This window comes from Penicillium concentricum (genome assembly GCF_028827145.1).
Source record: "Penicillium concentricum strain IBT 3081 chromosome Unknown utg000003l_segment0_segment0, whole genome shotgun sequence".
Lineage (NCBI taxonomy): Eukaryota > Fungi > Ascomycota > Eurotiomycetes > Eurotiales > Aspergillaceae > Penicillium > Penicillium concentricum.
Window position 1 is genome coordinate 38,700 of NW_026622756.1, and position 25,150 is coordinate 63,849.

General features: G+C 37.2%; 6 protein-coding genes across 6 annotated transcripts; 1 reads left to right on the forward strand and 5 right to left on the reverse strand.

The window, feature by feature from the left end:
* Positions 1 to 14: 14 nt before the first annotated feature.
* On the reverse strand, positions 15 to 412 carry N7517_007899 (ATPase AAA-type core; the record flags this gene model as incomplete). The annotated part of the gene is made up of 3 exons (XM_056725629.1): positions 15 to 24; positions 110 to 233; positions 283 to 412. The coding sequence occupies 3 exons, from the start codon at positions 410 to 412 to the stop codon at positions 15 to 17; spliced, it is 264 nt and encodes an 87-aa protein (XP_056576480.1).
* A 309-nt stretch (positions 413 to 721) lies between these two features.
* On the reverse strand, positions 722 to 3,044 carry N7517_007900 (putative AAA family ATPase; the record flags this gene model as incomplete). The annotated part of the gene is made up of 2 exons (XM_056725630.1): positions 722 to 1,438; positions 1,512 to 3,044. 2 exons carry the CDS (start codon positions 3,042 to 3,044, stop codon positions 722 to 724), a joined length of 2,250 nt encoding a protein of 749 aa, XP_056576481.1.
* A 637-nt stretch (positions 3,045 to 3,681) lies between these two features.
* srgA (Rab family GTPase srgA) lies at positions 3,682 to 4,420 on the reverse strand (the record flags this gene model as incomplete). Its single annotated transcript, XM_056725631.1, has 3 exons — positions 3,682 to 4,004; positions 4,061 to 4,328; positions 4,391 to 4,420. The coding sequence occupies 3 exons, from the start codon at positions 4,418 to 4,420 to the stop codon at positions 3,682 to 3,684; spliced, it is 621 nt and encodes a 206-aa protein (XP_056576482.1).
* A 677-nt stretch (positions 4,421 to 5,097) lies between these two features.
* N7517_007902 (NCA2 family protein) lies at positions 5,098 to 6,138 on the reverse strand (the record flags this gene model as incomplete). Its single annotated transcript, XM_056725632.1, has 3 exons — positions 5,098 to 5,335; positions 5,393 to 5,518; positions 5,582 to 6,138. The coding sequence occupies 3 exons, from the start codon at positions 6,136 to 6,138 to the stop codon at positions 5,098 to 5,100; spliced, it is 921 nt and encodes a 306-aa protein (XP_056576483.1).
* A 53-nt stretch (positions 6,139 to 6,191) lies between these two features.
* N7517_007903 (Nuclear control of ATP synthase 2) lies at positions 6,192 to 7,186 on the reverse strand (the record flags this gene model as incomplete). Its single annotated transcript, XM_056725633.1, has 2 exons — positions 6,192 to 7,104; positions 7,170 to 7,186. The coding sequence occupies 2 exons, from the start codon at positions 7,184 to 7,186 to the stop codon at positions 6,192 to 6,194; spliced, it is 930 nt and encodes a 309-aa protein (XP_056576484.1).
* Positions 7,187 to 7,909: 723 nt separating this feature from the next.
* N7517_007904 (sterol desaturase family protein) lies at positions 7,910 to 8,918 on the forward strand (the record flags this gene model as incomplete). The annotated part of the gene is made up of 3 exons (XM_056725634.1): positions 7,910 to 8,167; positions 8,216 to 8,301; positions 8,360 to 8,918. Coding segments are annotated over 3 exons (903 nt in total), but the record flags the coding sequence as incomplete, so codon positions are not given.
* Positions 8,919 to 25,150: the final 16,232 nt, after the last annotated feature.

Genomic DNA, 25,150 nt, shown 5'->3' on the forward strand with positions numbered 1-25,150 from the left:
TTTTGTCAATTTTTCTACCACGATCTGTCGAGAAGGAGGGAAAGTCAGCTCTCTAAGTTGATAGATAAGGTAGTCACCACTGGTATCACAGGAATAGACCGGCACTTACCTTGGAACTTCTCGGAGGACTGGGGTTGGGAGTAAGTGAGCGGCTTTCGCTCCGGCTATTGTAACGTCGACCACCTCGACTGCGACTGCGACTGCGAGATCGAGTTCTTCCACGCGACGGGGATCTGGATCGGGTTTTTGAACGATAGCGATCGCGTCGTCCTTGCGATGGACTTCGGGTTAGGCTTCGGGATGGGCTTTCACTTCGGGGTTTTGAGCGACGTGGCGAACGCGACCGTGCTCGGTCCTGGTCCTGGTCCGGTGAACGTAGAGGTGATTGTCCGCGAGGTGATCTCAAGGACATGTTGAAGATTCAGCGCACGGCGCGCCAAATGAATCCCAGGGTTTGAAGTAGTACAAATTGAATATGTAGAGTTAAGCAATTGTAGATAAAACAAGAATTGAAATAGAAAATTCAAAAAGAGAAAGGAACTTGGAATACTAAAGAGAGAGAGAGAGAGAGAGAGGTTGAGGGAAGGGATATTCATTTTGGTACTAACTTGATTCGGTAATCACCTAGGGACACTTTATACGCACTTCAACTTCAAATCAAGAACTTTTAACTTTTATTATACAGTAAAGTCTACATGAATATGTATTTATGTATTTACCTCTAGCCCTCTCTCCATTTCTCATACTCTTGAATGACAGTATCGGTGATTTGCCGCCGCACTTGTCCAAGTGCATATTCAAAGTGTTTCCACTGCACATCTTGCTCCTGCTGTGTTTCCTCCTCCTCATCAAGTGCTGCATCTCCAGAGGTTTCACAGATGCTCACAATCTCAGCCCCAGAATAGCCCTCGGTCAGAGATGCCAGCTTATTCAAGTCGACTTCTGGGTTCACCACAGAGTTATTGGCCCAGATGCGTAAGATTTCTCGGCGCGCCTCAAAGTCCGGAGGGCCAATATACAGAATATTGTCCAACCTCCCGGGTCGCATCAATGCAGGATCTAAGACATCGGGCTTGTTGGTTGCAGCAATGACCAACACGTTTCGGAGCTCCTCGATACCGTCCATTTCGTTTAGCAAAGTCGTAAGAAGATTGACTCCTCCCGAACTACTGCTGCGTCGAGCAGCAATGGCATCAATCTCGTCGAAGAATATGATACTTGGTCGTGCTGCCCGGGCTTTTCTGAAGATCTCTCTCAATGATCGCTCAGACTCTCCAACGTACATGCTGAGAATCTCTGCGCCCTTGACTGCCAGGAAGTTCAACCCTGCCTCTGTGGCTAGGGCTTTGACCATCAGTGTTTTGGAACAACCTGGTGGCCCATACAATAAGACACCCTTTTTACTTTTCACGTTAAGTCTCTTCATCCGTTGAGGATGCTAGAGTTTTTTTAAAAAAAAAGAAATTAGTCTTCAAAGCAATGGTTCTCTGGGATTCAAATACAGATCTTACCTTCAAGGGTCGCTCAACGGCTTGTTGAAGGCGTTTTTTGATATCATGCTGTCCACCGATGTCTGACCATCTCACCTTTGGGGTTTCCAAAAACACTTCCCGCATGGCCGTGGGACGGATTTCCTGCAGGGAAAGCAGAATATCTGCTTCTTGTATCTCCAATGAGATGGCCGATTCATCATCGATGGAACCTCCGTGGTGCCAGCTATATGGGTCGATCGGGTCCACCGATATGGCTGTGGTATTCTGTCCTAGCAGTTCTCGTCGTCGGGCTTTGCGGCAGACCAATTGCAGAAGGGCGAAAATGTCAGCTCCAACGTATCCGTGCGTCTTTTCTGCTAGTAGTTCCACAAGCTCGTCGGTCAAACCGGCAGATACTGGCCCACGAATCGCATGGAGTATCTCAGCTCGGTCCTGAGCGGTAGGGACTTGTATCTCAATTTCTGTCCCAAGTCGATGGGGCGTTCTGAGGGCGTCATCGACTTGATTGGGGTTCCTCGTTGCGGCCACCACGAGGATCGATGTATTTCGGATAGCATCTAGATTCTCGCAAAGGACAGACGCAAGGGACTGAGACTCAATTGAGGCTCGCTTGGGGGCAATAAATTCCAACTGGTCGATGATGATCACACTGGGGTTAGAGCGAGCCGCCTCCTGGAAGATATTGCGCAGCTTAAGCTCGCCCTCGTTGATACTTCTGCCCAACGTTGACATGTCGATTTTGAATGTTTGTTTCCAGCCAGCCTTCTCGATCTGTCCGAGAAGACTTGTTTTGCCAGTCCCCTTTGGTCCATAGAGTAAAATCCCACGGGTGTTCTCGTAGAATGATGGCATCGCCGGCTTCCGCGGATCAATGTTAAAGTCAGACAAGATTTCATTGATGTCGTCAATCTGGCGGGATAGGCCTCCAAGACCGGCAGATTGCACCGCTATACCTGATGGTTTTTCTTCTTTTCTTTCTGTGACTGGGCCAAGGGAAACCTTGGAAGCCTCTGTGAATTGAAAAAGGGTATGACTAGAGTGAGGGCTCTGTGAACGTATGTTAACCACTCGGAAACTCCTGAGTTGGCCCTTGAGCTCCAGTTCAAAAGCCAAGCCCGTGGTCAAACACCCGCATCGGAGAAGCTTTTCCTCCAGGGCCCATTCCCAGTGGGATCTGTCGCTTTCTGAAATTGAGCCATGTTTGGCAATTTTCTCGGGGTCTGAACAATCCGCCAATGTCACTAGGTCGATGTTTTCTAGGGAGCCTTCAGCCCTGGTGATAGAAACTTTCTCTCCGATCTTGATGTCATAGCAATCCTGAAGTGTCCTTGATATTTGCACGACTGTGCTCTGGATATTCTCTGACGCGTACCATGCTATGACAGTCTGCGGTGGGCCATCCCCTTGTTTCAGCATGCAGATGCTCTCTGTTTGAAGCCTTAGACCAGCTAGCGAAGTGGAAGATAGATAAACACGAAATGCATCTTTCAGGTCCTTCCGTGCCTGCTGCTTTGACAATGGACGGGCAGTGAAAAGGCGGGTTTCAGACATGATAGAAAGTGTCAAGAAAGTTGACTTCGGAGATATATTTTTTGCTCTCTCTTTCTCTCTCTCTCTCTCTCTCTCGGATATGTTAAAAAGCTTGGATTATTTTACTGCATTAAAAAAAAGAAATCTCCCGAGTTTTTTTTTTTTTTTTTGGGGGAGGGGCAACTCCGAAAAACAGATCCTCGAAAGGATGTCGATTTGAAAATATAAGAGGAAAGAGAGAGATTTAAGGTAAGAGAATAATCCAGATATATATTTATATGTATATATACATGTAAATATATTCTTATTGCCTTTTGGGCTGTTATATGATTTAACTTGATTCAAAGAGTGTGTCATCTATTTTTATATCCAAAGTTTATATATGTACGGTCTAAACCTATAGAGATATATAGATTGAATAAAATGTTATAAACATAAACTACGGTATCAAAAAAGAAAACAGCATATGGACAAATTTGTATGATACTCGGATGTTCATGCCAACTTCTTCAGGCATAAAACTTGGACATTCAGATCTTGGCACATAATGTAACAAAACAAAAACAAGAGAAACCAGAGAAAAGAGGGGAAATAAGAAACATGTAGCTTAAAGCACGGGGAGATTGTGGACAAACAAAAAGACAAAAGGGTGATACAACTAACAACACTTGCCCCCAGAGTTGCCATTCAAACCGGAGCCTTGCTGGTCTATATTAACGCCCTGAGAACCAGATTGTTCAGTCTTGGAGGTGTCCATCCCTTTCTTGATATCCGATGCAAGGCTATAGAATGCCTTCTCAATGTTGATGTTGTTCTTGGCCGAAACCTCGAGGAAGGGAATACCGAGTTCATCGGCGAGCTGTTGGCCTTGTTCAGTAGAAACCGCCCTTTTCTCCTCCCAGTCGCACTTATTTCCAATGAGAATCTTGTGTACACCTTCACTAGCATGTTGCTCGACGTTTGAAAACCAGGTCCGGATGTCTACATAAAATGGTCAGCGACACACATTTAACTGGGAAAAAGGGAGAGAGTCCTACTTTGGAATGATCGTTCATCTGTCACATCATAGACTAGCAGAATACCCATGGCACCTCGGTAGTATGCCGTCGTGATAGTGCGGAAGCGCTCCTGGCCTGCAGTGTCCCAGATCTGCAACTTCACCCTCTTGCCGTCCAACTCGATCGTACGAATTTTGAAGTCAATCCCGATTGTAGTGATGAATGATGGAGTAAAGGAGTCTTCGCTGAATCGCAACAGACAACATGATTTACCCACGCCCGAGTCCCCGATCAACAACAGTTTAATCTATGATAAAGTTAATGCTGGGCTTTTTTGGGGAGAAATTTGTGCTTTGAACGGATACTGACCAGGAAATCATAATTCCGTGTGCCAGCCATTATGGATTATGGCGATATTTGGGTAGAAGTGAAGCGCGCCGAAGCTAGCAGCACGAAGATGGATAGGAGAGGTGATCCGGAAATTCGTCAAGTCGGGTGACAAGAGGTATTGGTTTTGATGAAGTGGTTTGGGGGTAAAGCAGAAGAGGTAGATGTTGCTGCAGGATGAATCGGAGCAATCAGAGTGGTTTAGGTTGATGGGTTTCCCAAGATGCCCCGAGGACTTATCAGGAGCTTTTGTCAAGTACTGGAACTGATCCAGGCTGATAAAAAGGAGGAAAGGGTAGATTTCTTAAGCAGAGATCCACAGCCAAGCATGAGCTAAAGATTTTGGAGTGTTTTATGGGAAAGGAGGTCAAATGATGCACCTGGAGGTGATGACGGGTACCGCAACTACGGTAAGGAGGAAGTTATGTAAGCAATCGGACTGGAGTATATTCCAAGGTCATATTATATTGGAATATATTGGCATATGAATTCATAAATATATTCATGTTAAGCTATTGAATATAAAAATTGGAAGTTTCAAGTATCATGTGTCTTGTACATTTTTAAGGCTCAACCATAGAAGATACTATAGCTGCGGAAGTGATTTGTGTCAATATGTGACCCTCTAATATTTCATATTAATCTATAAAAAACAATCGAGTACTTGGGAAATAACTAGGTTGTCACATCTATTGGAGATATGCCCATCTCATCCTTTCGATCACGCGAAGTTGCTTGTCCACTCCATTCTGAACATTCAAAAGATCTTGGATGTCTTCTCGAAACTCTTCGTACTGCATGCTTCCAGGAATTATCTTCACGTGTTGAAGGAGAGCCTCTGCCTCACAGATCAATTGTCCAGAATCCTTGTAAGCGACAGTCCCATTGGATAAAACCTCAGAAGAAGTCAAAATGCGGGCCACATTCCTGCATGTTTGAGATTAGCCATGTGAAAAGTTATAAGCCAGTTCGAGAACATCATACCGCAATCCACGTTTTAGTTCATGTCGCTGCTTGCCCTTTCGCAATCCTCGTCGGCTGCCGAGAAGGCTACCTAGCCACCTCATGGTCGCAAAGGAAACCAAAATTCCAGGAGTCAACCCAACAAATCTAAATAACATCAATGATTAGAGAATAAAAGGGAGCAGAAGACCAAACAAGGGGCACACATACCCAAATACAAGCTCCTGGCTCTTCAGCAAGGCATCGATACCACTGATGGCAATTTCCACGTCGACCTTCGTCTTCTGGATCTGGATCAGGAGGGCACGAATGAGATCGCCTCTAACGGTTCCAACAAATGGTGACCGCAGGTCCCTTTCATATGCTTTTAGAACGGGGGTCAAATCACCCTCTTTGACAGAATTCACGATGGCAGTGGTATCCGCCACCACACCCTGGTGAAGATCCGGGCGATCGCGGACAAAGTCTACTACCATTCTCTCTAGACTCGCTCGATCGGCCAGCAGGCTATTCTTGCTCATTATCGCAATCTCGCTTTTTTCGTCATGTCTGATTGTCCCAATGAGTTTTCGGATTGGGTGCACAACCCAGTTACCCCAGAAATCGATAGTGGTGGAACCGATATTGACAATCGACTGGATGATCTCCTCACGTCGGTTGGTCAAAAATCTCATTGATGCGCTTCCTGAAAGGAGAGCAGCTGAGACCGGTAACCAATAGCGGACTATGCGTGAAGGGCGCCCGTGGCGACGAATAAATAATGACATTGAAGTGGTATGGTTTGGCAACTTCTCTCGAAGAATATGCACAAGTCGCTCAATCAAATCCAAAGGTTTATGCATTGAATTCCCCCCTGTGTGTGCATTCCAATGTTGTTAATATCCCTCTCCAGAGTGGCAAGTACTCCCTGTTCCAATTCGTGAGTGCTAGGCTCAAGTGCTATCTGCTGAAAAATGGCTTCGATTAGAACCACTGCTCTGTGAATTGCATCGCACCATTGTGCATTGATGGTCCCGGGGTATAAACTCGCAGAGTCATTCGCTTCAAAAAGATGCCATCCCTCCATCACAAGGCCAAGGCTGCTGGTATGGAGGTCTTTCATTTCCAGGAGCAAGTCTCGTTTCTGTCGCATTTCTGCCCGAGATGATCTAATTGGGGATAGCAATTTGGCGCGTATGGAGTGTCCCCCGAGTTTCCACGCACTTTGGCGGGCAATCTGGTAAAAGCGGGTCCACCTAGCAGTGATGGATGGGGCTCCTTGATAGGTCTGAGCGACGCATGCATCCTTCGTCCACCGGCAGAATTGCGCTGGCGATTTCTGGACGGCATACAGACCGCTATACCAGACAGATCCTAGCATCTCACCCCAGTAATAGGTCTCATCATGAAGTTGGAGTGTTTGATCCAGGAGGGTGTTCATGACCAGTCCTGATGCCTGAATGGCAGCCTTTGCAGTCACTATCCAGACATAGTCCGAGAGTGGTGCACTATTTCCTTCGCCTAAAGTGGTCTGTACTTGGAGGCGAGAGAAAGTATCCGAAAGTAAGTCTGCCAACCGATTGGGAGAGAGAAGGGATTGGGTCTTGGAAGTCACCGAAATCGAGTTGATGAGATCTTGCAATTGACCGATTGACTCAAGAGATTCGGTGGATAAATCCGTGGCGTCGAACCTCTGCGAGCTGGCAGTCTGTTGTTGAAGGCGATCAAGCTGAGCGTTGATGCCACAAACAGTTCTGTGGGAAAAACAATTTGAGTATACAGTGTTGGTTTTGTTTTTCGGGGATTATGTCACACTCACTCTCGTATAACAGACATCCCAGGATCTTCCAATGAGGTATACCCTCAAAAGCTGACCATAGTACCTGGGAGAGGTACCTTTTATGGATATTGTAGGGAATAACAGAAGGAATTAAGGTTGATGTCGTCATGCGTAGAGTTTGTAAACAGCGTAAACAGTGCAAACTGTATAAATATATATAAATATAAATATACACAAACTATACAAAGTGTGCAAAGTGTGTAAACAGTGCAAACAGTGCAAACAGGAAGCCTACACAGTTAACTAGAGAACACATAACTAGTTAGTCTAGATGTTGTACATAGTTCCGAAGCCAATCTCAAAAAAGAAGAAGTCAAAAATATAATCAAATCGTAAAATTTATGGAGTATATAGCAATATAGGAGAGTTTCAACCAACCAGAAAGCAGTAAATTCCATCTTACCTGATTTTATGCCGGTGGGGTGATCTCGGATATCGGCTTACCAGTGGCCTTACCCCTACGTTCAGGGGGGGAAAAAAAAGTTGATCTCGCCACATCGGGATTGGACTATCCTTTATCTCGTAATATTCTCCCTTTTTCTTTTATAACCTCTTGACTCTGGCTTTGGTTCGGCGTCTATCTTCCCCTTTTCTTTTTTTCTTTCTTCTTTTCTTTCTGCTTCCTGAACCCTGATTTCTGGTTTCTGGTTTTCTCTTTACTTTCTGAGAACAACAACCTTGATAATGTACAGTGATCATGTCCTTTACCTGTCATAGTCCCTAACATCCCTTATAGGAATTCAACAGTCTTGTCCTCAGGGACATACTGGGGCCAATTCGAGGAGATTGGCAAATACAATGCCGACCTGAATGTGGCAGAGAGGTTGTGGGCAGCCTGGTACGCTTGGATGCAGAATGATGTCCTGGCCACTGGAATTATGTCATTCGCCATGCATGAAATAGTCTACTTCGGTCGCTCGCTGCCATGGATTTTCATCGACACATTGGGCCTATTCAATCGTTACAAGATTCAGGGTGTAAGTAGCACCCCTTCAGTCCATTGGGCCACCTCTAATAACATGCAGAATAAGATTCCATCGCTACGGGAACAGTGGGATTGCGCCAAATTCGTCCTCTTGAGTCATTTCACTGTCGAACTGCCCCAGATCTGGTAAGAATTGAATATCTCCCACATTTTGTAATTTTTGAGTATCTAACGTGCATGCTAGGCTCTTCCACCCCTTGGCACAATTCTGTGGACTCTCAACTTCGATCCCATTCCCTACCCTTTGGACCATGGCATATCAGATTGCAATCTTCTTTGTGATGGAGGATACCTGGCATTACTTCTCCCACCGGGCTCTTCATTGGGGTCCCCTCTACAAGGCCATTCACAAAATTCACCACCAGTACTCGGCTCCTTTCGGCTTGGCTGCTGAATATGCCTCGCCGATTGAAGTGATGATTTTAGGTTTCGGGACTATCGGGTGCCCAATCGTTTGGTGTGCTATGACAGGTGAACTGCACATTCTTACCATGTATATCTGGATCGTCTTGCGCTTGTTCCAGGCCATTGATGCTCACAGTGGTTATGAATTCCCATGGAGTCTTCACCATTTCCTTCCATTCTGGGCTGGTGCCGATCACCACGATCTCCACCATGAGAAGTTCATCGGCAACTATTCCAGCAGCTTCCGGTGGTGGGATTATGTTCTTGACACAGAGTACACCCCAGATGCGCTGAAGCGCCGAAGGGAAAACAAGGCGAAGGTTTCAAAGGCCCAGTAAGCAGCTTGCATGTTTACCTTTCTTCGTGCACGTTATTCTTGCCTTCTTGAATGCCTATTCGGGTATTTCTCTGCGGTGTTCGGTCCTGGATATCGTCCAATGAGTGTGTAATTTCTCATGATACTTATTATCTTCAGGATAGTAATGTGATAATGTATTTAATATTTCAATGCGCCTTGTGATAGGATGAGCCATTCTATATCTTCAATAGAACCACTATCAATAATATATTCTTATTGCCTAAGAACGGTTACCCAGGTGGCGTACGAGTATAATGGTAATATAACATGATAATTTTGAACAATAATTCACAAACCACAATTGTGTTTAAATAATAATTATAACCATTAGTTAGTAGCATCTATGAGTCAGTGTGAGAGATGAGCCTATAGATCTACGATGGAATGTAGTATGTATGCTCTGGAAAATCTCAAGTTGTGTGGAGAAGAAAGAAACCATCTATGGTGCTAGAGACTAAAGTAGTTAAAGTAAATAGTGAGGTTATGTTACCGGCCAGTTCTTATAGGAAAAGAGTGCACTTCAACTAAAATACTAAGACTAGAGAAGGAAAGCAAAGAGAGAAAAGCATGAGTGGGATGATATGTTTATGGGTCCCCGCTGTAAAGAATGCTAGGTTTCAGGCCAGCACCTGTTGACTAGGCGAGTGATTATAGTGGAGGGGGATAAGTTATTAATCTAATCTATAGCTTCCTATATATCGCTAAATAATATATTGCTTACTAGGGGCGGAAGTATAGACTAGGGGTATACTCGCTCGGAGGATGTGAGAGGTTATGAGAGGTTATAGGGGTAAAATGGTAGGAGGGTAAATTAATAGATAAAAATTTAAAGGATAAAACTAAAGAAGTAAAAATAGAAGTAAAGATAAAGAGTAAAATTTAACTATTATAGTTATTATAAAATCTCACTAATAAATTATTTAAAACTACTAGGATTTTTCATCCTTTTTTCTCTTTATTAAAATAGATAGACCTCATAACCGCCCGCGAGCGGCCCTCTAAGGGCCGCATGTAGACCCGCACTTTTACGGGCGGAGGGTAGGCGACGCCTGCCCGTGGGTCGGGCAGGTTATTTTCTTACCCTTAGAGGGCGGCCCTCTAAATATCTTAAGGGCCGATAAATAGGATAAATAGGGAAATCCCTAGAGTTATATAAAATATATATTTCTTAGCTATATTATTTAGTATTGAGTTTATAGCTTAGTATTATAGAAAATAAATATAACTAGGAGTAATCGTTTTAAACGGGCTTGTGAGTAATTTAGCAGATAGAATATTATAGCCTAATAGTAGGTTATAATATTTTATATTTTATAGAGGAAGGAATATCTTATATAATATGATTATATAAGATATAGTATTGAAGGTTATACTTATCCTAAATAGGAGATAAAGATATATGTATATGGATGAGAATATATTAAGAAGTATATTATTATTCTATTAGAGAGTAGACTGTCACCCTTTTTATAGACATTTTAGGAGGCAAATATAAGATAATATAAGATATCATATTATCTCACGATTTATGGCGATTTAGAAGTGAATCATAATATAGTTTACCACTATTAGTATATCCTTAGATATAGTAATAGTTACCAGTAATTTATATATGATATCCTTCACACCATTATACTCTACTATAATATACTATTATACCAAGATGCCCCCTTAATCCTTATATAGTTATATAGGGATTATTGATATATAGTATTTGCTATAAAGTCTCATTAAAACCAGTATATGATCAAAACCTTTTAGGATAAAATATTATATTTAGAAAGAGTGCTTTATAACTCCTTTTTATCCTTTATATTATCTAGTCTAGCTAGATTAATTAAGGACTTATGTAGAGTATTATTGACATTCTTAGTTAAGAAGTCAGTAAGCATATATTTAGAAGGTATTTGGGTTATTTTAACCTTTCCTTCTATTATAGCTTGTCTTATAAAATGGTATATAATTTCAATATGTTTTGATTTCTTATGAAATTCAGGATTCTTAGCTAATTTCTTAGCTGAATTATTATTAACTAAGATTTCTGGTATACTTATAGTATATCCTAGTTCTAGCTGTATATTTAAATCATTAAATATATTAGCTAGATATATAGCTTCCTTAGTTGCTTCTTTTAAAGCCATATACTCTGCTTCGCAGGTACTAAGTGCTATAGTCTTTTATAGTTAAGAATTCCAGCTTATAGGATTATTTAACCCTATATCTAGGGATAGGCTAAATATATAGCCAGATATAGATTTTCTTTGATCTAAATCATTACCCCAGTCAGAGTCTGAATAGCCTTTTATATATAGGTCTTTTCCTAAGCAGTTATATACTAATCCTAAACAAGGATACGCTAATAGATATTTCTATATCCTATTAAGAGCTATAAAATGCTCTTTACTAGGATTACTCATATATCTAGCGCAGTATATAGTAGCAAAGGTTATATTAGGCCTAGTTTTTAGGGCTAAATAGAGTAAAGACCCTATTTGTTTTTGATATTCATTAATATCTTCAAGGCTTGCATTTATATCATTCTTTCTTAATTTTAGCCCCGGTTCTCCCGGTATTTTAATAGGCTTATAACTAGGATTATTATATATCGAGAACTTATTTAATAGTTTCTCTATATATCCCTTTTGGTCTATAAATAGTGTTTGAGTCTGGTAATTAATATTGATATTATTACCTAGAAACATAGACACTATACCTATTTCTTCTATTTTAATATAGTTGCTAATTTTAGCTACTATATTACGTATATAGCTTAAATCTTTATATATTACTAATATATCATCAACGTGACATATTAATATACATTTATCTTTAGGATTTATATATATTCCCTCATCATAAGGGAATACCCTAAAGTTAAATTTAGCTAATACGTTAGATAGGTATTTATACCAGAGTCGTAGGCTCTATTTTAGACCATATAATGCTTTCTTTAAATAACAGCATTTATTAGGGTTATTATATACTCCTTTAGGTAAGGTAGTATATATATCAGCATCTATAATAGTATATATAAATGCGTTTTTAACGTCATATTGTAAGATTAGCCAACCTTTATTAACTGCTATTATTAATAGTAGATACTAGGACTTAGTTCTATATATAGTAGAAAAGGTCTCTAGGAAATCAACCCCTAGTTTTTGGTGAAATCCTTGAATTACCCACCTAGCTTTATATCTAATAGTTTTATTACTATTAGTTATATAATCCTTATCCGGATTAGGATTATTTATGGGTTTCTTTTTAAATACCCATTTACCCTTTATAGGGTTTATATTAGGTGGTATATCTATTATATCGTAGGTTTCTTATTTTTCTAACTCTTTAACCTCTGCTAAGCAAGCCTTTTGCTATTCGTCCTTTTTAGGACTATTAATAGCTTCTTTATAGCTATTAGGTTCTGATAATAGCGAGGTGGTTAATAGAAACCTACTATTTATATTAGTCTCTATTAAGCTAATATAATTTGTTAATATAGTATCCTTTATAGTATATAACTTAGGTATTTGCACTTCTATCCTATAATTAGGATTAGAGGCTATTCTAGAGGTTTTTCCTCTAGTTATTACCTTATTATATATAGGATCTACATTATTTTTAGAGCTTATTAGCTCTAATTCACTATTAGGACTTTTATAGGGATTTATATTTTTAGGTGGTCGGTCTAAAAACTTATTTTCACATATAGTGACATCCCTAGACCATAGGCATTTTTGCCTTTTATAGTCCCATAATTTATAATGGCTATAGTCACTATAACCAATTACTATAGCTTCTTCCTTTCTAGGAGATAGCTTAGTTTTATATTTATTTATATGATAATAGGCTAAAGAGCCCCAGACCTTAATACCTTTTATATTAGGGCTTATCATATTTAATACCTCGAAGGGTGTTTTATACCCTAAAGCCTTATAGGGAGTCCTATTATAAATATAGGTTGTAGCAAGGAGCGCTTCTCCCTATAAATAGCTTGGGCCTTTTAATTGAATAAGCATAGCTCTTACTTTATTAAATAGAGTAAGATTTATTCTTTCAATTAGTCCATTAGGCTCCTTAGTATAACTAGGAGTTAATTTATGGTTAATACCATACTTATTTAAGGCTAATTGAAATTGCTTATTAATATATTCTCTACCTTTATCAGTAAAGAATTCTTTTATCTTCCTATTTTTATTATTATTTTCTATTAAGGCTTTAAAGTTTTCAAATGCTTTATAAGCATTATCTTTAGAGTATAGTAAGGTTATCCATAAATATCTAGATTTCTTATCTAGAAATGTGATATAATACCTATATTTATCATAGGTAGGTGGTAATGGTCCACCTAAATCACTATGAATCCTATCTAAAATTTCATACTTAGTAGGATCATATAAATTTTTGTATATATATCTATTATCTTTTGATAATAGACAAACCTTACATTTTTCTTTAAGAAAAGTCTTAATATTTTCTAGAGATAATTTAATCCCTAGTATATTAAATAGGATGATTTTCAAGGGCTGTATATTTATATACCCTAATCTTATATGCCATAATTTAATAGTATTAGCAATACTATTATTAGTGATTCCTTTAGGTATATAACTATTATTACTATTAGTACTACTAGAGTGATCAGTTCTAGTAGTAACTATAGTATTTCTAATAGTTCTTTTTAATATAGTGGCATTTATATAGTAGAGGTTTTCTTTCTTATTACCTATAGCAACTATTCTTTTCATTAGTGTATATAAATAGGCTTTATTTTTCATAAATAAGGCTATAAGGTCTAATAACTAGTGAATACTTATAAGATTTATACCTAAATCAGGTATATAATATATATTTCTTAATAAGTATATATAACCAGTATTAGTTCTTATATATATATCACCTATACAGGTTGCTTTAATAGTATTTACCTTACCCCACCTAACTAAGGTAGTAGTAGGTTTATAATAAGAATAATATTCCAATTTACATACAGTACTAATCGTAGCAGCGCTATCAAGAATAAAATCCACTTTTTATCCTATAGGGTTTTCAAACTCTATATTATCTAGTGGGTTTTTAGTTGCTATAGTACTATAGGTTAATAGAGGAATACACACCTCTTCATTTTCAAAGGAATCAGCTATATCTAGTAATTGATCATTAGCCTTTGAAGGCCGGTTTTCAATACTAGTATATAGTTCATTATCTGGCTTAGTAACTAAGTCAGATTAATCTGATATCATATCAACATCATTAATAGACTTTGGTGAGTCTATTAGATTTAATATTATCAAATCATTTTGCTGTTCTTGATTAGGAACCTTAATATCGTTTTTAGCTATTTTAGCTAATCGAGCTTTATAGGATTCCTTAGTGGCAGCAATTGGAGGTCTAATAACCTTTTTAGCCTTTTAGCCCTAGGAATCCAATTCTTAGGTGCTAATTTAGGAAATAATAGCCAGCATTTATTAGTATTATAGGTAATACTATTACAATGCTCGCAATATTTTCCTTTAAAAGGCTTATTTTTATACGACTTCTTATATTACTTATATTTAAGCAGCATAATATTCGTATAATGACTAATTCTTGGTATAATAGTATATTATAGTAGAGTATAATGGTGTGAAGGATATCATATATAAATTACTGGTAACTATTACTATATCTAAGGATATACTAATAGTGGTAAACTATATTATGATTCACTTCTAAATCGCCATAAATCGTGAGATAATATGATATCTTATATTATCTTATATTTGCCTCCTAAAATGTCTATAAAAAGGGTGACAGTCTACTCTCTAATAGAATAATAATATACTTCTTAATATATTCTCATCCATATACATATATCTTTATCTCCTATTTAGGATAAGTATAACCTTCAATACTATATCTTATATAATCATATTATATAAGATACTACTTCCTCTATAAAATATTATAACCTACTATTAGGCTATAATATTCTATCTGCTAAATTACTCACAAAAATAATAAGTGTTAGTTATATCCCTCTCCTTTTAGTTAGCTTATATCTCTTTATATAAAGGATACTTATTAATTAAAGCTTAGTAGGTATCTTCGATCTTTAATTTTAATATATATATAAATATTATTAGATCTTAAACTATTAATACCTTTAAAGAGCCTTACTACTAGTAATAGATATCCTAGGCGGAGTTAAAAAGGCGCTCTATACCCGCCCTTATAGCTAGTATTAATAATAACGTATTCGGTAAGCGAGTGGGCCATATAAGCCAGTGGGCCACCCCACCCAAAACGCGTCTACAGATTAGGACTTAGTCAATTCAACCACCTATCATGCCTCCAATTCGCTCTCAATCCTCTCGCAATTTAGCAGAGCAAGAAGGTAGGATCTTACTAGTTATTCAGGCTTTTAAGAACCAAGAAATCTCTTCAATTCGTGAAGTGGCCCGCCAGTTTAATATACCGCGTACAACTTTACAACGCTGCCTTACTAGTGATCCTTTTCGTCCTGAAACACGCGCTAGCAGCCATAAATTGATAGAAATTGAGGAGGAATCTCTTTAAAAATAGATTCTCTCTAGATCTACGCGGAGCGGCCCCCCGGCCTTCTACTATACGAGAAATAGCGAATCTTTTGCTTTAATAACGCGGAACTACCCCGGCTATTTCGGTCGGCGAAAAATGGACCTATAACTTTATAAAACGGTATCCTCTCCTCTCCTCCCGATTTTCGAGACGCTATAATTACGAACGTGCGAAGTGCGAAGACCCGAAGATTATTTAAGAGTGGTTTACACTTATTTAAAATACTATCCTTCAATTTAGAATCGACCCCGATAACGTTTATAACTTTAATAAGACTAGTTTCGTAATAGGGTTAATCGCTACTACGAAGGTGATGATAAGGAGCGAATTCTTTAGTCGGCGCTCGCTTTTACAACCTAGAAATCGCGAATAGGTGACTACTATTAAGTGTACAAATTCGTCGGGTTAGACCCTCCCTCCGTATATCATTTTTAAAGGCAAAGTCTATATAGAATCATAGTTCGAAGGCCTACTAAATGACTAACGAATCGAAGTTAGTCCTAATAGTTAGACTTCCGATAAAATAGGCCTTCGCTAGCTTAAAAAGCTCTTTATTCCTAGCACTTCTCTACGTACGAAGGGGGGTATAGGCTTCTAATTCTTAACGGATATAGAAGCTATTTAACCCCTAAATTCGATAAGATTTGCGAGTAAAATAGGGTTATACTAATTTATATACCTCCGCACTCCTCTTATCTTTTATAGCCTCTCGATATAGGCTATTTTACTATATTAAAGCGAGTATATAGTCGGCTAGTAGTAGACTTCGGCAGAACCCATTTTGGGTCGGAACCTCCGACCTAAAACCTAACCCATTGGGTTTTGGGTTCTACCCTCTATAACCTAACCTAACCCAAAACCCAATAGGTTAAACCTAATAACCTAATAATAACCCATTTAAACCTATTTCTGCATAAAATATGGGTCTTAGCGTTTATAACAATGCTAAGTCATTCAAATAAATTACTATTTATTACAACTGTTCTGGTTTGTTCATCGAATATTGCTATATGATCATAATATTAAGTTAGAAAATTTATATAATTACCCTAGATTTGAAGCTTATAGGCTTTATATTACATTAATTACTAATAAAAATTGATATTAATTATAGTATAGTGGTGTTGTATTAATTTAAGCATTTATTGACTATAGACTATTAAAAATATATATTTATGGTAGAGGGGGAGTATATATAACTATAGTATAGGATAACTATAAATAAATAGAAATATCTTATTCTTATTTAATTTTATATATAATTGATATTATATTAGAGCTATATTTCTCTTCTCTTATACGTACTTGAAATTATATTTTCTAACCGCGGTCGGAAAATCACTTCTAGGAGGTAGGTAGGTATATATATTATTATTTCTAACCGCGGTTAGAAAAGCCCTTCTAGGGGGGGGGTAGTATTTCCTATAACTTATAACCGTAGTTAGAAAAGATCTTCTAGGGGAGTGGGTTATCTATAGGTTCTCTTAGGTTTCGATAGGTCCTATTAGGTTCTCCTAGGTTAGACCTATTTAAATAGAGCTTATATAGCTAATTATATAATATTATAACCTATACCTTTTAATATATCTACTTTACTATAGGACTAAGGTGTTTACCGTTTATATACCCTTCTCTTATAAGTATATATACTCTATACCGCTCCCCCTTACCTCTATAGTATTCCCCTTTTCGGTCGCAATATCCTAAAGCTAGTATTCTAACTTTTTACCTACTCTTTACGATACGGATATAGATAACCTTAGCTATCTTATACTATCTTCTCGAGTTCTAACCCTATCTAGTAGCTACCTTATAATTAAGCCTTTTAATACTATTAATACTAACTTCCTTCGGCTCTCTAACCTTCTACTAATTCTACACTCTTTTACTCGCGTTAGCCCCGATCGGAGAAAGGTATATATACTTTATAATAATATAGTATATAAAGAATAGGCTAAGTAGTGGCTATAAACCGACTATAGGTAGAAAAGTAAGATTTCCTAGGATTTAAATCGCAATTTAAATATATAGAGTAACTTCGACTAAGTTACCTATACTAAAGATAGTGCGCTAAAGGTGATATATAAGCGCTACTTAAAGATCCTAGAGTATCCCTATTCTCTATTACCTAGCGGAAAGGGCTATTATAGTATATTAATAATATTAAAGTATTTAAAGATAGTAGGCTATCGTAAAGCTTAATAGGGAGGGAAAGGAGAAATTACCTAGTTCCTTTAAAAGGTGGTATCTCTTTACCTTTTTATTTAGTTATCCGATATCTCTAACACTCCTAGATATATAGGATCACGGCGTACTAAAGGCTCCTTTTTTATAATTAGTATAGGAAGAGTATCTTCTCTAATTTCTTACCCTTAATCGACTTCTATTCTACCTTATCGAATATCTAATATTCTATAAGCTATTCCGATTAGCCCGCTCTACACTATCTCTCCCTCCGATACCTTCTACTACTATAATACGTCGTTATTTATATAATATTATTATAGAACGATAGAAATCTATCCTCTAAACACTACCTAACGACGTAAAAATCTCGATCGTATTAGATTACTAGACTTCTCTATATAATTAGGCGTTTATAGCTATCACTAGCTATTTTATTAATAGTAACTAGGTATACTAAGAGGTTCTACTTAGATTTAAACCACTTTATAGCTCCTATACCGGTTTAAATCTAAGTGGTGTACTCCTTAAAACTCTAGTTAAGTATAAGATCTAGGATCGGGTATTTAGAGTTATAACTAATAATAATATAACTAATAATAAGACAATAGTTAAGGCTATTTAGTAGGCGCTCTCTAGCGATATGATAGTAATTCGAATACCCTATCTTACCTATATTATCTAGCTTTATTTAAACTAGCTCCTTAATCGTTTAAAGGCTATCCCTCTAAACGAGAATATAGAAATACAGTAGACTAACTAGAAGTCATCTAACGTATTTCACTACCGAGCTACGCACACTACCGAGCTACGCACCCCACCCAAAACGCGTCCCTAAATTTGCACTTAATTAATTCAACCACCCACTATGCCACTAATTCGCTCTCAAAGCTCTCGAAATTCAATAGAGCAAGAAGGCAGGATCTTATTAGCTACTTAGGCTATTTAGAAACAAGAAATAAGCTCTGTTCGTAAAGTAGCACGCCGATTTAACGTACCCGAATCGACACTCCGGACACGCCTACGTAGCGTTTAACACCGCGCGACTTCTCGTGCTAATTCTTATAAACTAATATACATTAAAGAGGATTCTCTTTAAAAATAGATTCTCTCTATAGATTCTCGGGGATTAGCACCTCGGCCTTCTATAGTTCGAGAAATAGCGAATCTTCTTCTCGAAAAGCGCGGAACTACCCTAGTCCTTTTAGTCGGCGAAAATTAGGTTACGAAATTTATAAAAAGGAACCCTCTCCTCTCCTCCCGATTCTCGAGACGCTATAATTATAAACGTACGAAGTGCGAAGACCTAAAGATTATTTAGGAGTGGTTTAATCTTATTTAAAATACTATCCTTTAATTTAGAATCGACCCCGATAACGTTTATAACTTTAATAAGACTAGTTTTATAATAGGGTTAATCGCCACTACGAAGGTGATAATAAGGAGCGAATTCTACGGTCGGCGCTCGCTTTTATAACCTAGAAATCGCGAATAGGTAACTACTATTAAGTGTGTAAATATATCGGGTTAGGCCCTCCCTCTATGTATTATTTTTAAAGGTAAAGTCTACTTAGAATAGTTCGAAGGCCTACTAAACGACTAGCGAATTAAAGTTAGTCCTAATAGTTAGACTTTAGATAAAATTAGACTTCGCTAGCTTAAAAAGCTCTTTATTCCTAGCACTTCTCTTCGTATAAAGGGGAGGTATAGGCTACTAGTTCTTAACGGATATAGAAGCTATTTAACCCCTAAATTCGATAAGATTTGCGAGTAAAATAGGGTTATACTAATTTATATACCTCCGCACTCCTTATCTTTTAAAGCCTCTCGATATAGGCTATTTTACTATATTAAAGCGATTATATAGTCGGTTAGTAGAGATAAAAATAAGACGCTAAGTTAATTATATTAATAAACTTAATTTCCTCGATTTATACCTACTCGTACGAATCGAAGCTTTTAAATCGGAGACTATTAAGAATAGCTTCGGAGTATCTAGTTTAGTCCCTTTTTCACTAGAAAGTGTGATCTCGAAGCTAAATATTTAACTTCGAGCCCTAACACCCCCCCCTAGTAGGGGGAGCGATTTAAGCCGGAATTTCACACTAAAAACACCTACTATAGAGAAAGAACTACGTCGATAGGCTTCGTTAATTAAAGCTTTACTTCGTACGAGGTCGAGGAGCCCCCTAAGTCCGCTAAATATTACGATAAATTAGGTTTTAAAGGCCTATTAAATCACTATATAGTCTACTACTTTACTTAAGAAGTAAGCGAACTACGCGCTTTAAATAAGAAGTAGAAGTAAAAGCGAAGTAGATCCCGGAAGTAGATCCCGGAAGTAGATATAGGCCGACGAAGGCCTCTTAGTTTAAGAAGCTTCTTAATTAATTACTAAGCCTAAAGGAGTAGCTAAAGCACCCCCCCCCCCTCCTACTATAAGAAGTGCTTCGCTAGTATTAGAACTACGTTAACGGGGCCCACTATAGTGTAGTGGTTATAGAGGAATAGGGTATAAAATTAATAGGTGTTTAGCTATATAAATCAATTTGTTTAAATCAATTAAATGGTGTTTTCGTCGAGAAAAATATAGTTAAATTTAATAGGTTTAGTAGGGTGGCCCACTAGCTTATATAGCCCACTCGCTTACCGAATACGTTATATCGCGTATAAGGTTTATAAGAGTAGGGTACAAATACTAATTCTCCTCCTAACGTATTCGGTAAACGAGCGGTGTACGTAAGCGAGTGGCGCACCCTAACCAATATATAAATTTTAAATATAAATATGTTAACTAAAACTCCATTAAATTAAATATAGTAAAATCATCTAGCTAGCTAGTTATCTATTAATCTTATATCCTATTTCTCTATAACCACTACACTTTAGCGGGGCCGGCGTACGTGGTTATAAAGCCGGCGAAGGGCTTCTTCGTAGAGGGGAGGGGGGTACTTTAGCTACTTCTATAGGCTTAGTAATTAATTAAGAAGCTTCTTAAACTAAGAGGCCTTCGTCGGCCTATATCTACTTCCGGGATCTACTTCCGGGATCTACTTCGCTTTTACTTCTACTTCTTATTTAAAGCGCGTAGTTCGCTTACTTCTTAAGTAAAGTAGTAGACTATATAGTGATTTAATAGGCCTTTAAAACCTAATTTATCGTAATATTTAGCGGACTTAGGGGGCTCCTCGACCTCGTACGAAGTAAAGCTTTAATTAACGAAGCCTACTTTTATAATTATACGTAGTTCGAGGGCGTTTTTAGGTCCTAATCGCTTCCTCTACTTAGGGGGGGGTTAGGGTTCGGAGTTAAATATTAAGCTTAGAAATCACTTAATTAGGTAAAAAAGGCACTAAACTAGCTACTTTAAAGCTATTCTTAATAGTCTCTAATTTAAAAGCTTTAATTCGTATAAGGGGGTAGGTATACTTTAAGGAAGTTAGGTTTATTAATATAGTTAATCCCGTATCTTATTTTTATCCCTACTAGCCGACTATATACTCGCTTTAATATAGTAAAATAGCCTATATCGAGAGACTATAAAAGATAAGGAGTGCGGAGGTATATAAATTAGTATAACCCTATTTTACTCGCAAATCTTATCGAATTTAGGGGTTAAATATCTTCTATATCCGTTAAGGATTAGAAGCCTATACCCCCCTTCGTACGTAGAGAAGTGCTAGGAATAGAGAGCTTTTTAAGCTAGCGAAGGCCTATTTTATTAGAAGTCTAATTATTAGGACTAACTTCGAAACGCTAATTATCTAGGAGGCCGTTAAACTATAATTTAATAAAGACTTTACCTTTAAAAATCATATATAGAGGAAGGGCCTAGCTAGAAGCATTCGTACACGTAATAACTATCACCTACCCTCGATTTCTAGGTTATAAAAGTAAACGCTAACCGTAGTATTCACTCCTTATAATAACCTTCGTAGTTATAGTTAATCCTATTATAAAACTAGTCTTATTAAAGTTATAGATATTATTAGGGTCGATCCTAAATTAAAGGATAGTTTTTTAAACTAAATCGAACTACTCCCTAATAATTTTAGGGTCTTTATATTTCGTACGCTTATAGTTATACCGTTTTAAGAATCGGGAAGAGAGGAGAGGATATCGTTTAATAAATTTCGTAACCTAATTTTCGCCGACCGAAAGAACTAGGGTAGTTCCGCGCTTTTTAAGGAGAAGATTCGCTATTTTTCGTACTATAGAGGGCCGGGGGGCTACTCTACGAGAGTTTATAGAAAGAATCTATTTTTAAAGAGATTCCTCCTTAGTTTCTATTAATTTATATAAATTTACGCGTGTAGTGCTTCGTTCGGCGTGGCCGTTAAGACGACCGCGTAGGGTGGAGCGGGGTATATTAAAAGTGCGGGTAGCGGTAGTAATCGTACGAATTTCTTGCTTCTTAAAAGCCTGAATAGCTAATAAAAGCCTACCCTCTTACTCTATTGAATCTCTAGAGCTTCGCGGACGAATAGGTGGCATAGTGGGTGGTTAAATTAACTAAGTGCTAAATCATGGACGCGTTTAAGGTGAGGTGGCGGCTCGGTAGTGAAATACGTTATTATAGACTTATATTTATATAGATAGTAAGGTTTTAGACCTATATAAAAATAGAAGAGCTATAGAGGTATACCTTTAGGCCTTGCCAACTCCTATAGGACTAGAAGAATTTCGGTCCTATAACCCTATAGGACTCCCGTGGGACTTATAGGACTCCTATATAGTCCTACACTAGCATAATCTTACTAAGAATTTCCTCTTTCGGCTAAATAAATCTATAAAGTAATCAGATAAAATACTATTATTTATAGGTGTATAGGCGTCCCTACCTTTAATATTAACTAACGTGGTTTTCTTATATAATATAGTCTATAATTAAGTGTATAAATAACTTAAGTCTATATTAAAAAGTATCTTCCTCTAAAAAAAAAAAGTTATATAATAGACTATTATCGCCTATAGGTATAAAAGAGATATAAATATAGTATTTAGTAGAAGTGGTTAAGTAATATATAAATATATTTATATTTATATAAGGTACTAGACTATATTTCTTATATATTATTACGATAGTAAAAATTCGATAAATATATAGTAAAATATAATTAATTCCTATACTATAAGAAACGTTACCCCTAAGTTATTTATTTTTATCTTAGAATCACTATTCTCTACTATATAGTTATTATAGAATTTTAGGATAAAGTCGGTTTTAAAAGTGAAGATTTTCTAATTAAAGTTATAGGGGATTCTAGATACCCCTAGATCTATTAACTTCTCCTTTATATAGGAGTCCTATAGGAGTCCTACGGGAGTCCTATTAAATAAACTAATAAGTGAGAAATAATAAGTAGGTCGTTACCTATTTATAATAGGTAGTCGCGCTACTTATTATTTAGAATCTACTAGTAGCTAGACGCGACTCTCCTAATTATAAAGGTAGGCCTTAGAGATATCCTTTTTATACCCTCTTCTATTTTAGTACAATTATAACTCGAGTATATCTTAATATAAACTATATACTAAGGCTAGCCTATTATCCTAGGTTTCGTTCTCCTAAGCGGGAAACCTTATACCTTCTTTAGTCTATAGTATTAGTATCCTTAACGAGCCCCTTACGCTAGATTATTTAATTAGCTAGTAGCCGATCTATAGCAGGCCCGAATCTTTAATTATCTAAATAGAGCCTAATCCGATTCCTCTAACCCTCTATCGTATTAGTCCTAAATATTAAAAGTTCTAGGTTCTTTAGACTTTAATAAATAAAGCCGACTTTATTAAGTAGTAGCGTTATATAGTAGGTATATAACTATACCCTCCGCTATATAAAGTAAACTTTAATATAAGGTATTCCTCTATCGCTTAGGAGCACTTTAATTAAGTAGCCCACTTCTAAACTAGGAAACTAATAGCACTCTATCGGAGATATAGAAAAGTTATTTTATACCTATCCTGATTAGTAAATAGTTTAAAGTCACTCGCTACGTATTTATCTAGTCGTATATATATAGCTATATCGAAAAAGGGGTCTATATAATAGGATATATAGAAATCGCTCGAACTTACGGTATTATATATATCTAATTCTAATACTTTTATTATATTTAGTCTACTTATCTACCTACCTATAAGGTCTTTAACTAATAGCGATTCGAAAGAGCTTAAGTTAAATTTATAGCGAACTCACGTCTTCTATTCGAGGTCCTCCGGTATAAAGAATTCGAAGATCTTATTATAGAGGCTTAGATTTCTTAATAGAAGCTTACCCTTCTATTACTAAAGACCGCGCGGCGTCGGCTCTAGTTAATCGTCTATATAGAGTAGTAAAAGCTTCTTTCTCTACTCCTAAATAGAGTAAAGTTATTAATTACCCTTAATTATTAGACTCTACCCTTCTAATAGGTATTTATAGTAATTATAGGCTATTTTATAGATACTAATTAGGATTATTATAAGATCCTTCTAGGTTTTATACTAGTTTATAGCTAATATATAGGCTCTAATCTCGTAGATATTCTCCTTAAGGTTCTTTAGTGGTAGAATCTTATAAATTAAGTAATTATAATTCCTATAGATAACGTGTTAAATAATAAAACCTTAGTTAATAGTGTATATAATTTAATCGAACGGATAGAGCTTCCTAACTTTACCGATATTATATAGGTTCTATATCTTACTTAGATAGTTTAATTAAGTCTAAAGGATCTCCTTAGCCTAATAAAGGCTAATATAAAAAACGATAAAACGGTAATAGTCTAGTTAGAAGAAAACGGGAGTATTCTTTAATAAGTAGACCACATAACCGCCCGCGAGCGGCCCTCTAAGGGCCGCCCGTAGACCCGCACTTTTGCGGGCGGAGGGCAGGCGACGCCTACCCGCGGGTCGGGTAGGTTATCTTCTTACCCTTAGAGGGCGGCCCTCTAAACATTTAAAGGGCCGATAAAAAGGATAAATAGGGAAATCCCTAGAGTTACATAAAATATGCATTTCTTAGCTATATTATTTAGTATTTGGTTTATAGCTTAGTATTGTAGAAATTAAATACAACTAGGAGTAATCGTTTAAACGGGCTAAATAACCTCAATCTTAATAGAAATATCTTATTTTTCGAGGAACTAATATATATCTAAGCCTTAAGTTCTACGGCGTTTATCACTCTTAATTTTATAACTTTTAAGTTTACTTAGGCCTTGACAAGTCCCGTAGCACCGGTGCTACGGCAGGACTAGGCCTTTGGTTCGGTGCTGCAGCACTATAAACAGTGTAAACATAACTAACCTCGTGATATGCATAAGTTATGTAGAAAAGCCAGTAATTTTAGGGTATTTTATTTATAGTAAACAGGGAATCTAGAAAAGATTATCATATTTATTTGATTATTTACGCTTTATTTAGTCCTCTTATTATATATATATTTATTATTATCTCTCCGACGCTTCCGTT